Below are 16,243 nucleotides of genomic sequence, written 5' to 3' on the forward strand. Positions count from 1 at the left end.
AGCAATGAAGACAATTGTGCAAGATTCTCTTTTGCCATGAGGTTACACAATAATATGTCACAGGGAAAGAGGTCTTTCCCTTGCTCAGTCAGCTATGGCCAGGAGCAGAGCAGGTTTATGTAGAACAAAGAAATGGGGACATTCCCTTAGAAGAGGACATGGCTAGGACTTGCAAAGATGATGTCTCACTACAGAAAATAAATGAACTGGAATCTCTCTAATCAAACTATAAATGTCTTCACGTAGAATTAATTTTGGTCAAGTGCCTACAATGTATCACACATGAAAACTAGGTCACTCCCCTCTAGACTCTACCACCAATTAATTTCTTTTATTGCTCTATATTCTCTTAGCACACTGCCTATATTAGTCTCTGATTGCTGCTGTAACAAATTACCACAAACTTAGTGGCCTAAACCAACACAAGTTTATTATCTTATAGTTCTGGGCATCAGATATCCAAAATGATTCTCACTGAATTAAAATCAACATGCAGCAGGCCTAACTTCCTTCCAGAGGCCCTCAAGGAGAACCCATTGCTTTGCCTCTTCCAGTTTCTAGAGGCTGCCTTCATTCCTTCGCTCATGGCCCCTTCCTTTATCTTCCAAGCCAATAGTGTAACATCTTCTCTCCTCTCTGACCTCTGTTTCAGTTCCTGTATATTCTCTCTGACTTTGATCCTCCTGCCTCCCTCTCGTAAGGGCTCATGTAATTACATGGGGACCATCCAGATAATCCAGGATAATCTCCCCACCTCAAGATTTTTAATGTAATAACAGCTATAAAAGTCCCTTTTACCATGTAAGAAAATATATTCACAGTTTCTAAGAATTAGGAAGAACATCTTTGGGGAGCCATTATTCAGCCTAACACAGTGCCCAATATGGAGTAGGAGGTTAATAAATGTTTCTTTAGTTATTTACCATTCCTGCTAACTGGACTCATATTTTAAATACTAAAGTGAATAAGAAATTCTGCATAAACATTCCTTTTTTTTTTTATTTCCAGTACTCGGGTCCCCTACTAATCATCTGAAACTTGCATTTGTGGCAGATAGGAAAATTCACTTGAACAGTTGAGAACTACAGAAATACGTGATTTCAGTTACCAGCTCAGTCTCTTCTTGTTAAACCTCAAAAACTTGACATTTGAAAGAGAAAGGCTGTGTAATAATTCTACTTCATAAAATATTCTTCCAGTTTGGGAACATTGGATTTTACAAGTTTCCAAATGTCCTCCAATCAAGCTTTAAAATAGGAAGCTGAACACACACACACAAAAATGGGGGTGCCTTGGAAAGGACAGTGACAAGGGTTTTCCAATTCTCTACATGCTTTTTGAGAAAATGTTTAAACAGAAAAAACAAATGATGGCCTTTCTGAGTTACAACAGTTCCAGTTGCTTCAACAGATCACCGCACAAGAGTGAGCAACTGCTTATTGAAATTCTGCCTCCTGGAACCTCCAGTGCCCTCCTGTTCATGGAAAAGTCTGTAATATTAATCAGCTATGACTTTACAAAGGCTGGGCCAAACGAAGGGGGCACATGATCCCCACACGAGATGTGTGTGAGTGATCTTCCCCACATTGTTCCAGTGGCCTCAGTTTCTCCAGTCTCCCCACCACCACCCTCCAGCTTTTCTGCTGCCCTGCTCCTGGATCGCTAATCTACAGCGTGCTCCGTGAACTTCTGCATATCTCAAGTTCATTTTAAATAGCCTGATATGTTGACAGAGTGGTACAGTAATCCCCTATCTGAAAATCTTGGGGGCAAAGGTGTTCAAATTTTTGGATTTTTAGAAGGGAAATACAAAGCAAATACCATATATTAAGTTAACCCTCCCAGTGGGTCTGGGTCAGTCTCCCTTAATATTTCTGCAGTAAAATATGTAAATATTCTTACCAAGGGAAATCACCTGAGATTATAAAAAATTTCACAAGGGTTTAACATCCAAAATATATAAAGAACCCATAAAGCTCAATATCAAAACACAATCTGATTAAAAAATAGGCAGGGAACCTGAAAAGACACTTTTCAAAAAAAGACATACAGATGGCCAACAGGCACATGAAAAAAATGCTCAATGTCACTAACCATCAGGGAGATGCAAATCAAATCCACAATGAGATATCACCTCACACCTGTCAGAATGGCTATTATCAAGAAATAACAAGTGTTAGTGAGGATGTAGAGAAATGGGAACCCTCATGCAGTGTTAGTAGGAATGTAAATTGGTGTAGCCACTATGGAAAATAGTATGGAGGTTCCTCAAAAAAATAAAAACAGAACTACCATATGATCCAACAATTCCACTTCTAGGTATTTACCTGAAGAAAACAAAAACACTAATTTGAAAAGACATATGAACCTCTGTGTTCATTGCTGCATTATTTACAATAGCCAAGATATGAAAGTAACCTAAATATCTATCGATGGATGAATGGATAAAGAAGATGTGGTATATGTGTGTAGGTATGTGTGTGTGTGTGTGTGTGTGTGTAATGGAATATACTCGGCCATAAGAAGGAATGATATCTTGTCATTTGCAACAACATGAGTGGACCTAGAGGGTATTATGCTAGATGAAATAAGTCAAAGACAATTTCCATATGACTTCACTTACAAGTGGAATCTAAAAAAAACAAATGAACAAACAAAACAAAATGGTAACTGTCTCATAGATACAGAGAACAAACTGATGGTTGCTAAAGAGGACGGAGTAGAGAGGATGAGCAAAATAGGTGAAGGGAATCAAGAGGTACAATCTCCATTTATAAAATAAAATATCGTGGGGATGTCATATGCAGAGTAGGGAATATGATCAATAACATGGTGACAACTTTGTATGACTACAGGTGGTAACCAGACTTACTATGTTGATCATTTAGTAATACATATAAATGTCAGATCACTATGTTCCATACCTGAAATTAATACAATATTGTATGTCAATTATTCTTCAATTCAAAAAAAACTGTCCCATCAATTCAGGTTAGTTTTTGTTGCCAAATTAGTTTTAGAACTAAACTTGCTAAAAAGGATTCAGGATTCAAAGCTTTTCTAGAATTTCAGATAAGGGGTTATGAACCCAAATTACAAGCTGGCAAGGGGGTGGTTGTTTTTTCAAATTTTTTCATTGTTTACCATTCAAATGGAAACTCAGTGAAAACTCCAAACTCCTAGGATCAGGAGGGTAGAGTTTCAGTGGGTATAGTTAAGGAAAGGCCATTCCAGGCAGGAGAAAGAGCTTAAGAAAATTCTTACAGAGGTGGAAAATTGCATAGCATGTTTAATAAGTAGTGGTTATGTGCTTAGGGAATTACATGGAGCAACTGCACGGGTCATATGCATGGGGGAATTTCAGCCTCCGAATGCTTCAGAGATGAATTAAGACCAAGTCAAACAAAATCTAGAATGATATAAGAAGGAGTGTACACTATATGTTGAGTCTTGAGATGACTAAAAAAAAAATTTATAGGGGTGCTTGGGTGGCTCAGTCAGTTGAGTGACCAAATCTTGGTTTTGGCTCAGGTCACGATCTTGGGATCATGAGATCAAGCCCCACTTCAGGCTCTCTGCTCAGCAGGGAGTCTGCTTGGGATTTTTTTTTTCTCTCTCCCTCTCCCTCATCCCCCACCTTCTCAAATAAATAAGTCTTTAAAAAAATATTTTTAGTCTTGCTTTGTTTTTAGCAGATGATGCAAGCCAACATGACTGAGGCATGGCTTTAAGCAAATTGCTGTGGTGGCATTTTATACAAGGCATTAATGGACAGAGAATGAGTGAAAATAGGTAGACCCAACAAGGGTATATCAAGAAGTCCTTGATGAGGATGATAAACCGCTAGAGCAGGGTAGAAGTAGAGAAATTGGCCAGGAGGGAGAAGTTAAAGAGACATAAGTGGAACGGATCATAGTTAGCAACCAATTAGACATAGGAAGCAAAGAAAAGAGGTGATTCAAAGATTACTCTTAGTTTTTAATCCTTGGGTGTGTGATGGTGCTGGAGAAAAGAGAAGGTATAGGTGATGGATGAGGAAGGTGGGAAATTATTAGTTCACTCTTAAACTGAACGACAAATTAACTTTTGTTCAAAGTCAGAAAAAAAAAAAAAAAGAACTGGCCATTGACGTCAAGAAAGTAGACATTCAACCAGCAGCAGTCAGCCAGGGGAGCTAATGTCTGTAGAATTGAGCAATGGACTTGCTGATCTTGCCTTGTTCCTATCTGGGGGAGACATGAGGTGCAGCTGTTTTTCACAATGTCCAGATTACCCCACCTTACAGAAAATGAGCATTGCAAGTACACAAGCCCACCTAGCAGTTGTTATCCCAGGTTGTTCTTACTATGTAGAAAATCAGATAACTTATTCAAATAGAACCCCTGAGAATCAGTGAAGGCACGGCAACTGAAAGTCAGATGACCAAGCAGGTGCCTTCACTCAGGACTCTGCAAGTGCCCATCTTGAACTTCCAAGACCATGAGAGCGAGCGTCTCCTTAAATTTTGCACCTTAGGCACATCACTTGCCTCACCTAGTCCCAACCGTACGAGTAGTGTGAAATATTTTCCAGGACAAAGTAGCAATAAAGCTTCTTTATTAAGAAGCCTTCACAAAACTTTTCTTGCAAAGTACCAGGTAGTAAACATTTTAGGCTTTGCAGGCTCTATGGTCTCTGCCCCAACTACTCAATTCTGCCATTGTAGTGGGAAAGCAACCACAGACTAAATGTAATGAATGGGCATGGCTGTGCTACAATAAAACTTTATTTACAAAAATAAGGGTCAGGCCAAAATTTGGCCCCTGGGTCATAGTTTGCCAACCCTGGTGTGTAGAAGGAACCAGCCAGACCTTAGGTTTAAATTCCAGATCCACCATTTACAAAATATCTGTATTTGGACATGCACCACTGTAAAATGTGACTAATTATACCTTCCTCACTGATTGTGGGGATTAGAGAAAATGTATGTAAAATGCCTCATAAATAACAGGCATTCAAATAGGACAGTAGTCTTTTTAATAACAAAACTTAAGAATAATAGCTAATGCTTTTTGAATGTCTTTATGATATATCGGCTACTGTATAAAGCACTGTACAAAGATTATTTCATTTAATCTTCCAACAACTCTCTGAACTAGGAACTATTTGAGTATTCCTTTCTACTTGTGGGGAAACTGAGGCATGAAAAAATCCCCAAGAGATGCTTTCACAGATAGTAAGTGAGATAGCTTGCCCTTCATCCCAAATTAAGCAGACTCCAGATGCCTTGGTGCTAATCTCTGTGCTAGTTAATTGGCTCCACTAATTCCACTCCAACTGAAATGTTCAAAATCTTCTCAAGTTCTGCAGGGCTTTTCATAACTCTTCACAGCATAACACAACTGAAAATAGTTTAATACATAACTTCTGGAAATTCACCTTCAGGTTAACACTCAATAATATCTTCCATAAATGAAACCCTTATTCCCACCCCCTTCCTGCCCATCTATTTGTCCCTTCCCAACACATATCTCCAGTTCAGGGAAAACAGAACATTATTAAGAAAGCTAATGCAAAACCATTTCAAAAAATTTATCCTATAATCACCCTAAAAACTTGCAATTTCAAAGCTCCACTGCAGAATAGCATACTGGATTAATTATGCCAGACTGCAGCAATAACCTTGAATTAAAGCTGCAACCTTCTATTTTTAAGAAACACTTGCCTTTCTGGTTGATGAAACCTGTCGTCCCATCAGGTAACAGACGTGACCAGGAAAGAGAGAAGCGGTAATGAGTCAATCCAAGCTGTTTGATACATTTCAAATCTTCCTCCCACAGAGTGTAGCTGCCACAAGCTACATCGCCAGTCTGGTTCTTGAAAACTCTCTCTCCTCCCTGATGGGTGAATGTGTCCCAGACACTAGGGCCTTTTCCATCTGCATCCCAGCCTCCTGAGAAAAAGAAGAAAATGAAACAGTTACACTCTTGACATCAAGAGGCATATGTGGAATGTAAATATTTGTCGCCAAAAGAACATACCTCATTAATTCAATGTACCCTATTTATAACTTTAAAATATGCCTTTAAAATAACATGCATGAGCGAGTTATGTGTTTAGCTGTCCTTGATCCCTGAAGCTGACTGGTGGCAAATGAAAAATTATTGCATAGTGCTGCCGCATAGCAGGCTTTCATGGTTCATTTTCTGAAGATTTCCCAGCTGGTAAACAGAGGCAGGCCCCGGCTTATGAATGTCTGAGTTGAAAATATCTCCTCCTGGCCATGACTGACAAGCCTTGTCCTTGCTGCGCCTGACAGTCTCAGGACCTTGTCTTTGGCCCTCTACACTTGAACTCTATTCTCCTGTTAGCTAACAATGGAGCCTGTAATGGTCTAGTCAATTATTGTGGAGACGGCACTAGTTTCTGCCATTGTTGACATATTAGTATCCTACCTTCGTTCATTCGTGCCTCCATTAATTCCACAAATGTTGTGTGTCAGGCTCTATGCTGAGCACAGGCGATAACAGGGTGCACTCTGCTGTGCTTCCCGTCCTTGGAGAACTTAGCTACAGGCAATTGCAAAACAGCCGTGGTAAAAGCCTTGCCAGAAAACCAAGGAGGGGCGTTGATCCAGATGTGGGCTAGAGTCGGAGGTCTCTTAGAGAAATGACTTTCAGACAGGCACCTAAAGGAAAAATTGGGTCATCAAGGTGAATTGCTGGGAGGTGGGAGTAGGGATAAAATAGAAAAAAGAGAAGCTAGGATCCAAATAAGGCCACAGGGAAGAGTGTTGTACATTAGAAGAACAGAAAGTAAAAATTAATTACATTTGGAATATCTCTACACATAGAAATCTTGCTTAAAATGTACTTAGAATCCATTTTATGGTATAAAGGAGTAATTTTAAAAATCTCATGACTCCCGAATTTCACTTCTAGGTACATACCCTGGAGAAATGCTCATGTATTTTCACAAAGAGATTATACGAGATCATTGGGGCAGAGATGTCTGTAATAACAAACTCCTGGAAACAACTTACGTTCTACCAACAGTAGAACAGATAATTAATGTGAGGTATAATTATATAGAGGAAATACGAATCAGCAGTTAAAGGGAATGAATCAGAGCATCAATAACCGTCTGCTACAGTCTGAATGTTTGTATCCCCCAAAATTTATGTCAAAATCCTAATGCCAATGTGATGGGGTCTTTGGCACGTGCTTAAGTCATGAGGGTGGAGCCCCTATGAATGAGTTCGTGCCCTTTTAAAGAGACCCCACAGAGTTCCCCAGTCCCTTGTGCCAGATGAAAATGCAGATGTCTGTGATGCAGAAGAGGGCCCTCAGCCAGGCACGCTGGCAGTCTCACCTCAGACTTGCCGCCTCCAGAATTGCCGGAAATAAATATTTGTTGTTTATAAGCCATCCAGTTTATGGTGTTTTGTTATAGGCCTCCAAATGGACTCAGCCCCAAAACAATAAAGCTATACAACCAAAAAAAAATTGAGATTTGGAAGAATGTACACAGGGAAAAATGGGTGGAATTTAGATTTTTAGGGCAGTAGAATGTTCTATATGATACTGTCATGGTAGATATATTTATCAAAACTTATAAACTATGAACTTTAATAAGAATGGACTGATATTCATTCAACAGTTGTAATAATTGTCTTACAGTAAGGCAAGCAAGATATTACTACTAATAGAAACTGGGTGAATGGGGTATATGGAAACTCTCAGCACATTCTGCTCAATTTTTCTGTAAACCTAAAATTATTCTAAAATATAAAGTCTACTGATGCTTTAAAAATATATACAATATGTTTATCATGTTTGGTATATTTTTAAATATGTGAAATAATCCATGTATATTCTGAACATGTATATATGAGATAAACATGTCTGGAAATGATCAACTCAGGCTCATGGTTACCTTTGGGGAGAAAAGGGGGTAATAGAACCAGAAACGAGTCTGACTGCACCTCTTATGTTTCATTCCTTAAACTGGGTTAGGGGTATTTGAGGAGCTGTTTATTACACTACTCACAACCCTTTTTATATGCCCTAAATATTTCATGATGATTTTTATATAAGAAAGAAGGTCACAGAGAGAGTAAACTAAAACAATTACAAGAAGGTCTTTTAGGTCCTCATTTAGCATCTACTTACTCATATTTTATGCACAATTCAAACTGAATTAGGTACTAGTTTTTAGACCAAAAAAAGGACAGCATAGACTACAAATTATGGGAGGGGACCATGGGGAGACAGGAGAGACTGGTAAAAGGAAGAGATCCAACAAAAGGAAAAATGACAGTTAAAATCAGGGTAGGATACTAAGTAACTAAACAAAGAAATCATGAATATTAAAAAATGGTTGTACTCTGGAGTCATAATTTAGAGGCAAAAGGTTATACATTTCAATGGCTCTCAGTTTATGTCTATGTACGGGATTTAGAAGGATGGGGGGAAAAGAATACTGATATTCAATATTAGAATGAAATAAGTATGAATATTAAAATATAATTTTAGTCCAGGGGCGCCTGGGTGGCACAGCGGTTAAGCGTCTGCCTTCGGCTCAGGGCGTGATCCCGGCGTTACGGGATCGAGCCCCACATCAGGCTCCTCCGCTATGAGCCTGCTTCTTCCTCTCCCACTCCCTCTGCTTGTGTTCCCTCTCTCGCTGGCTGTCTCTATCTCTGTCAAATAAATAAATAAAATCTTAAAAAATATATATATATAATTTTAGTCCAGTATGGTGCTCAGAGTATCAGATAATTGATTTAATAGATGAAGAAGCTTCATCTCAGAGAGCTTAAGCAATGGTGTTCTAGAAAATACTGACAACTGGTTATATGTTTAGAAATGTGGGGGCACCAGGCTGGCTCAGTTGGTAGAGTATACAAGTGTTAATGTTGGGGTCATGAGTTCAAGCCCCACATTGGGCATAGACCTTACTTAAAAATAAACAAATAAATAAATATTTTTATTTTATTAGAAATTGTATTGACATAAAAGTTATGTAATGCACAATTTCCAAATAATATGCAACACTCTTTACTGTAAATTCCATAAGGCCAACTCATTCTTAGAGAATGCTATTTTAGATTTTTGCCAAATTCTTATATTGGGCCAACCTATGGTTGCAACCCAACCAAGGAAGTGTAGTTCTCATGTGAATGTTAGCCAATATTTTTGCTTAAATTAATGGGTAAAATAAAAGGAAAACATAATGATGTACCAGGATTTTACTTGCTCATCAGTAACATGAGCTACGTCTTCACTGAACTGGAAGAATATTTCCTCCAATGTTTGTCCTACTTAAAATGTAACACATAGACGTGACACACTTTCAGTATTACTCTGCATTATTAACATTTTCTCTACCACTTGCTTAGGTCCTGACAATCAACAACAACAAATCAAATACTGACTTGCCAGTTTCTACAGTGTAAATATTTCCACCATGGCCAATTTCAAACAACGAATGGGACAGTACTAAGGGCAGAGCGCGGAAAAAATGAGCAGTAGCACAGCATTATATAGCATACAGGTATAAGAATAACCTCAATGACCTTGGGTTATTTGTAAGGGCATAGGGAATAAGAGAATTTAGTAAAATAATGAGGAAGTAATGATTTTGAGCATTTATTACCTTTGATTTTAACATAAATTATGTACTTATAAGTTTCTATAATTTAATTTTTAATAATGGATATGTTTAGGAATCAGCTCACAAGGGGCACCTGGGTGGCTCAGTCAGTTAAGTGTTCGACTCTTGATTTTGGCGCAGGTTATGATCTCAATGTCCTAAGATCAAGCCCCACATCAGCTCCTCACTCAGTGCAGAGTCTGCTTGAGATTCTCTCTCCCTTGCCCTCTGCCCTCCCCCCACTCATACAGATTCTCCCTAAATACATACATAAATATAAATAAATAAATAAATCTATTTTAAAAAAAGAATCAGGTCACAAAATTACTGAAAGCTTAACAATAGGTACCAGTGAACTAGTACAAACTGGCTCCCCCAATCACTGATAAGTGACTTGTCTAAGACCAAACTGTTAGTAAGTAGGGAAGCCAAGATGTATTTCCAGATCTGTGTGATGTTGAAGTCCAAGTCCTTCCAATGAACTATGCTACTTTTAGTAATAATGGGTGATGAAGGAAGAGTCCATTGATGTCCATGCTATGCAACTTATGAAGCCTAAGATGTGCATAACACCATTTATTACACCTTTAGGAAAACACTCCGTTAAAAGTGCCTAAAACAAATGATGACACTTTTAAAAGGTAAATGTCAGTTATCAGGAAAATGTACTTATGTGGAGCAGCTCATTCTACATGTACACTAGCTAGACAAAGCATATCTAGCAACACTGTTTCCACAAGAAACTAAAATTTGAATTAAAATTAACCATTATAATTGGTGTTTTGATAACATACATACAGTGACTGGTACTCACTAGTACTTTAATGTAAATTTGGTGAATTAATGGTATCAATAATTCATTTGTTCATTAGGGATATTCTCTAGATGCAATTATGTCCATATTCTAAAAGTATGATTGTCCTTTATGAGGAATAAGACTAGCATTTCCAGATTGACTACATACCCTAAGCTATCCTCCAAATAACTACAGTTGCTGGATGAAATATAGGAACTACATTTTTCAATGTGTCATTGATCTGGTGGGATGGTAGGTAACTCAAAAACAAAGTGAGAGAGGTAATTCAGAGGCACAAATGAATAGTGACACAGGCTTTCATCCTGAGAGCATCTGCCAAGCCCAGATGATGTGAGCTGCCATTTTAATGGCCTTGTGGGACAAGGCAGAAAGGAGACAAAGTCTAAAGCTTATCAAGGATGGGAAGCCTACATGAACATGCTTATATCAGGTTGGCAATGCAAGGACTCCACACCCTGTGCAAGAATAAACAAGAAATAAACCCCACCTGAGAAAGAAACAACAAAGCAAGCAGCTCGACACACAGTTGGGTGGGAGGGAGAAATGACTCTTCAATGATTGCAACAACAATCCAGCCCTCTAACCATTAAGTGTGAGAATAAGAGAAGATATTATCAGACATATGAGCTCTCATTGGATACTGAGAAAAAATTTTCATTCCATTGGATACTACAAGAGGACACGTTTCACCAGAACAATCATGTAGACCAAGAAAGATAAAAATCTAGGATCTAGGAAACAGATATTCAGCAGAAAAAAATCAAGAAAGGGAAATCTCCAAGCTACCAATAAAAAGACCTCCAAGGATATCTCTGTGCAGCAAACACAGGGACTAACCAGCTCATGTAACCACACCACAGGCTATAGGAAATAGTTCTTCAAGAAGATTAAACTAACAGAATATCTAGTACGATTTTTTAAAAAAAGATTTATTCATGTATTTGAGATAGACATAGAGAGAGAGTGAGAGTGAGAGAGCATGAGTGGGGGGTAGGGGCAGAGGGAGAGAGACATGCAGGCTCTCCACTGAGCAGGGAGCCCGATGCGGAGCTTGATCCCAGAATGCTGGGATCATGACCTGAGCCGAAGGCAGACACTTAACGACTGAGCCACCCAGGCGCCCCATAAGACTAACCATCTTAACTACTTCTAAGTGTAGTTCAGTGACATTAAGTACACTCAAGTTGTTGTGGAACCATCACCAGATCCATCTCCAGAACTCTTTTCATCTTGCAAAACTGAAACTCTATACCAAGTTAGCAGTAACTCCCCACTTTTTATGGTATTGGAATCATGCATGGGGTCAGTGAAAGCAGGAAGGTAGAGGGAGAGAAAGCGGACAAATGGATAAATCCTCACTTTTCACAGTGAGAAGTCAATAGATTATGCCTACAGTAGAACTAAAATCAAGAACTAGTAATATAAGCATGTTTAAAATACAGTAGTCAGGGGTGCCTGGGTGGCACAGTGGTTAAGCATCTGCCTTCGGCTCAGGGCGTGATCCCAGCATTGTGGGATCAAGCCCCACATCAGGCTCCTCTGCTATGAGCCTGCTTCTTCCTCTCCCACTCCCCCTGCTTGTGTTCCCTCTCTCGCTGGTTGTCTCTCTCTCTGTCGAATAAATAAATAAAATCTTAAAAAAAAAAAAAATACAGTAGTCAATGCCAAAAGGATTAACTGAAACAGTTAAAGGGGTTTCCTCCAGGGAGAGGAACATGATTGATGGTTTCTGAAAGAGTCTCATTTTGACTCTTCAAATTATTTTATTATATAAACTTGAATTAGCATGAAAATTAATTTGAGAAATAATATTAAATGAAACATTAGAAGAGAGAGGATGATAAAGACATTAATAAATATATGGATAATCTAAATAAGCTCTTAACATATAAAAGGATAACAAAATGTATGTTTTGTGACAATTAAAAAAAATAACTAGATAGAACTAAAATACTGAACCAAAAAAAACATATAAGCACAAAAGGGAGAAATCAGAATTAAAGTGTTCCCAGGTCCAAACTGTAATTTATTGTTTTAAAGAAGAGTACAACACATCTATAGCAAAAGTTCTGTACCAGAGTCATTTCTACACATTTTATATATATTAACCCTTCACAAAAATATTATGAAGTCATGGCCATTATTACCCCCATTTTCAGATAAGGAAACTGAGTGAAGAGGGTAAGCAACTTGCTCAGATTAGCATATTCCAAAGCTAAGATTCTAACCCAGGCAATTGAATTCCAGAGACCATACTCTTAACTGGCAGGCTAGATGGGAAAAACTAAATAAATAAACTAAAAGAAGGATAAGAAAATCAGAAAAAGGGTCCTGGGATTGAGCCCCGCATTGGGCTCCCTGCTCCGCTGGGAGCCTGCTTCTTCCTCTCCCACTCCTCCTGCTTGTGTTCCCTCTCTCACTGGCTGTCTCTGTCTCTGTCAAATAAATAAACAAAATCTTAAAAAAAAAAAAAAGAAAGAAAAGAAAATCAGAAAAAATAAGCATAGGCATGGTAAGAAAAATAAAAGCATAAAGCATAAAATAAGATGGTATGACAAGATAAATTATCACTTATAACAATGTAAGTCAATGCACTATATTCCTTAGATAAAAGACAAAGATTACCAAATCAGATTTAAAAAAAAAAATATCCAGTGATATATTGATCACCAATATACCTAAGATATAAAAATATAGAAAAATTTGAAAGTCAAAATATGGAAAAAGATATCCCTGCCCTCCTGCCCCACCATCAAAAAGTGAAAGACTTCAAAGGGAAACTAAGCATTTCTGGAGATAACATGGACAGCACTATTTTAAATATGTATGCACCCAGGAATCTGGTTTTCAAACATGTGAAAAAATTAAGAAACTAAAAAGCTAGATTGACAAATCTACTTCCATGATGGGAGATTTTGATTAATCTAAGTTCCACTGAACATTTAAAAAGCAAAACAAACTAACAAACAAACTCTACTCTCGCAGAAACTATTCCAGAAAACAAAAATGAATTCCTCAATTCATTTTATGTGGTTAGAATAACCCTGATACCAAAAACTTTCTCAGTCACTGAAAAAAGAGAGAATAAGGATAATAGACATTAGTAATCTTGATCTAATGGATATATATGACACTGCACAATAATGAATACTACAACTGAAGAATATATACTCTTTTCAAGAAGACAAAATTTACGAAAGCTGAGCACAAATTAGTCCATAAAGTCTCCATAAATTTCAAAAGTCTGAAAAAACAGAGATGACAATCTTTCATCAATTATATTAGAATTCAAACACTAAAGAACACTAGAAACCTCCAAAAGTTGAGGGGTGCCTGGGTGGCTCAGTGAGTTAAGCATCTGCCTTTGGCTCAGGTCATGATTTCAGGGTCCTGGGATAGAGCCCTGTGTCAGGATCCCCGCTCAGCAGGGAGTCTGCTTCTCCCTCTCCCTCTGCCCTACCTGTACTTGTGCTCTGTGTGTGTGTGTGTGTGTGTGTCTCAAATAAATAAAATCTTAAAGAAAGAAAGAAAGAAAGAAAGAAAGAAAGAAAGAAAGAAAGAAAGAAAGAAAGAAACCTGCAAAAGTTGAGAAATCTAAAAAGGTACATCTGAATAATTTAAGGCTTAAAGAGGGCATAATCGTGGTCACCAGAAAATATTAAAAACTTCATAACAGAAAAATAAATATGAAAACATTGTGGTATCTAGTTTAAGTGGTATTTAGAGAGAAAGGCTTAATTCATATATTAGAAAAGAAGCAAGCCTCAGAGTTAATGTGCTATCTCGCTTAAAAGTGTAAAAAAGAGAGAGAAAGAGGAGGAAGAAAAGAAGGAGGAGGAGGAGGAAGGCAGAGACAAGTAGAAAATAAGGTAATATTAGAAATAATAAAATAGAAAACAAATCAGGAGAGAAAGGATTAATAGAAGCAAAAATCGGTTTTTAGAAAAGTCTAATAGAAAAAAACCCTGCAAAATAATTTTTTTAAATGAGAGAAGATAAAAGTATTAGTAATGCACACGGGACTAGAGCTACAGAAACTGCAGAGACTATAGTGATGGAAATAGTATATTATTTTTATAACTTTATTAAAACATGTTTGAAAAATTACTTGAAAATGACAAATTTTAGGAAATTAAACCTTAACAAAATTGATTCAAGGAAAAGTGAAAAACCTGAAAGATCTTAACTATTTCAAAATCAAATCAGTAGTTAAAATGTCCCACAAAGAAAATGCCATGCCAGGTGCTTTTAATATTGAGTTCCATCAAACATTTAAAAACAAACAGACACGCAAATCCACTGTTGCATAAATTATTCCAAAAAAAATTTTTTAAAGAATTTCTCAGTTTATGTGGTTAGACTATCCTGATTCCAAAACCAGAAAAAAAATACTACATAAAAGGAAAAATTAGAAGCCAATCTCACTCATAAACATAGTTGCAATATGCATAGTTGCATAGTTGCAAATGCAGACAGAGACATGGAAATTTTTTTTTTTTTTAATCTAAAGTGGGATGCCTGAGTGGCTCAGTTGGTTAAGCGGCTGCCTTCAGCACAGGTCAGGATCCCAGGGTCCTGGGATTGAGTCCCTCAGCGGGGAGCCTGCTTCTCCCTCTGCCTGCCCCTCCCCCTGCTTCTGCGTGCTCTCTCTCTCTGACAAATAAATAAAATCTTTTTTAAAATAAATAAATAAATAAAAAATCTAAATTGAACTTCAAGAGATAAAAACTACAATGACTGAGATGAAAAATACACCAGATGGGATTAACAGCAGATGAAACATTGCAGAAGAAACCATTAGTGCACTTGAATAGCAGTAGAAACTCTCTAAAATGAAACATGAGGAAAAAAAAGGAGATTCATAATGTAAACAAAGAATCAATGACCTCTGGGACAACTTCAATCAGCTTAATACACATGTGTATTTATATGTACATGTATATGTATATGCATACATCAGAATTTCCAAAGGACAAAAAAAAAAAGGAGGGGACAAATTTTTTGAAGAAATAATGACTGAAAAAAATTTCAATTTAATGAAAATTATAAGCCTAGAGATCCCAGATCAGTGAACCCCAAGCACAAGACAAATGAAGAAAACTATGCCAAAGCATACTGTGGATTTGTTGTCAAAAACAATGCAAGCAAGAAGACAATGGAGTAACATCTTTAAAAAATGAAAGGGACAAAAATCTAACTAAAACTTTATACCAGTAAAAATATATTTCAAAAAATGAAGGCTAAATACTTTTCCAGACATACAAAAGCTCAAAGAATTCATCACCAGCAAACCCTCAATATTAAAGGAAGTCCTTCAGGCAGAGAGCAATGGATGCCAGATGCAAGTATGAATCTACACAATGGAATGACAAGCACCAGAAATGGTAATTACATGGGTAAGTACATAAGATTTTTTTTATTATTCAAATCTTTTTAATAGATAATTTATTGGGTAAAGAAAAATAATGATAATGTAGTATAAAGTTTATAACATATGTAGGCATAAAATGTATGGCATGGAGACAGGAGCACAAAGGCCAGGAAGGGAGAAATAGAAGTATGTTGTTTTAAGAGTCCTCAGTTGTGCATGAAGTAGTATAATACCACTTGAAGGTAGACTGTAGCAAGTTAAAGATGTATACTATAAATCCTATGGGAAACACTAAAATAATAAAACAAAGAATTATGGTTAGTAAGCCAGTGAAGAATATATAGTAGAGTCATTGAAAATAAGATATCTTTGAGGAAGACAGAAAAAGAGGGAAATGAGAATAAAAGACAGATAGAAGAAAT

The 16,243-nt window shown here is 37.2% G+C and overlaps 1 protein-coding gene across 13 annotated transcripts in view; it reads right to left on the reverse strand.

Moving 5' to 3' along the window:
• The window catches only part of LOC123775788 (cytosolic beta-glucosidase), an 889,125-nt gene that overhangs the window by 846,372 nt on the left and 26,510 nt on the right, over positions 1 to 16,243 (reverse strand). For 12 of the 13 annotated variants that reach the window (XR_015725387.1, XR_015725386.1, XR_015725385.1 and 9 more), the window contains one exon: positions 5,705 to 5,932. Coding sequence is in view for 4 of the 13 variants with exons in the window: in XM_087863913.1 (XP_087720039.1) it covers positions 5,705 to 5,932 (228 nt within the window). In the remaining 9 variants the exon portion in view is untranslated. Of the gene's footprint in view, positions 1 to 5,704; positions 5,933 to 6,434; positions 6,668 to 16,243 lie in introns of all 13 variants that reach the window. The other variant, XM_045771325.2, reaches the window with a different exon arrangement.

This window comes from Ursus americanus, chromosome 8 (assembly GCF_024610735.1).
Source record: "Ursus americanus isolate L20-20 chromosome 8, mUrsAme1.1.p, whole genome shotgun sequence".
NCBI lineage: Eukaryota > Metazoa > Chordata > Mammalia > Carnivora > Ursidae > Ursus > Ursus americanus.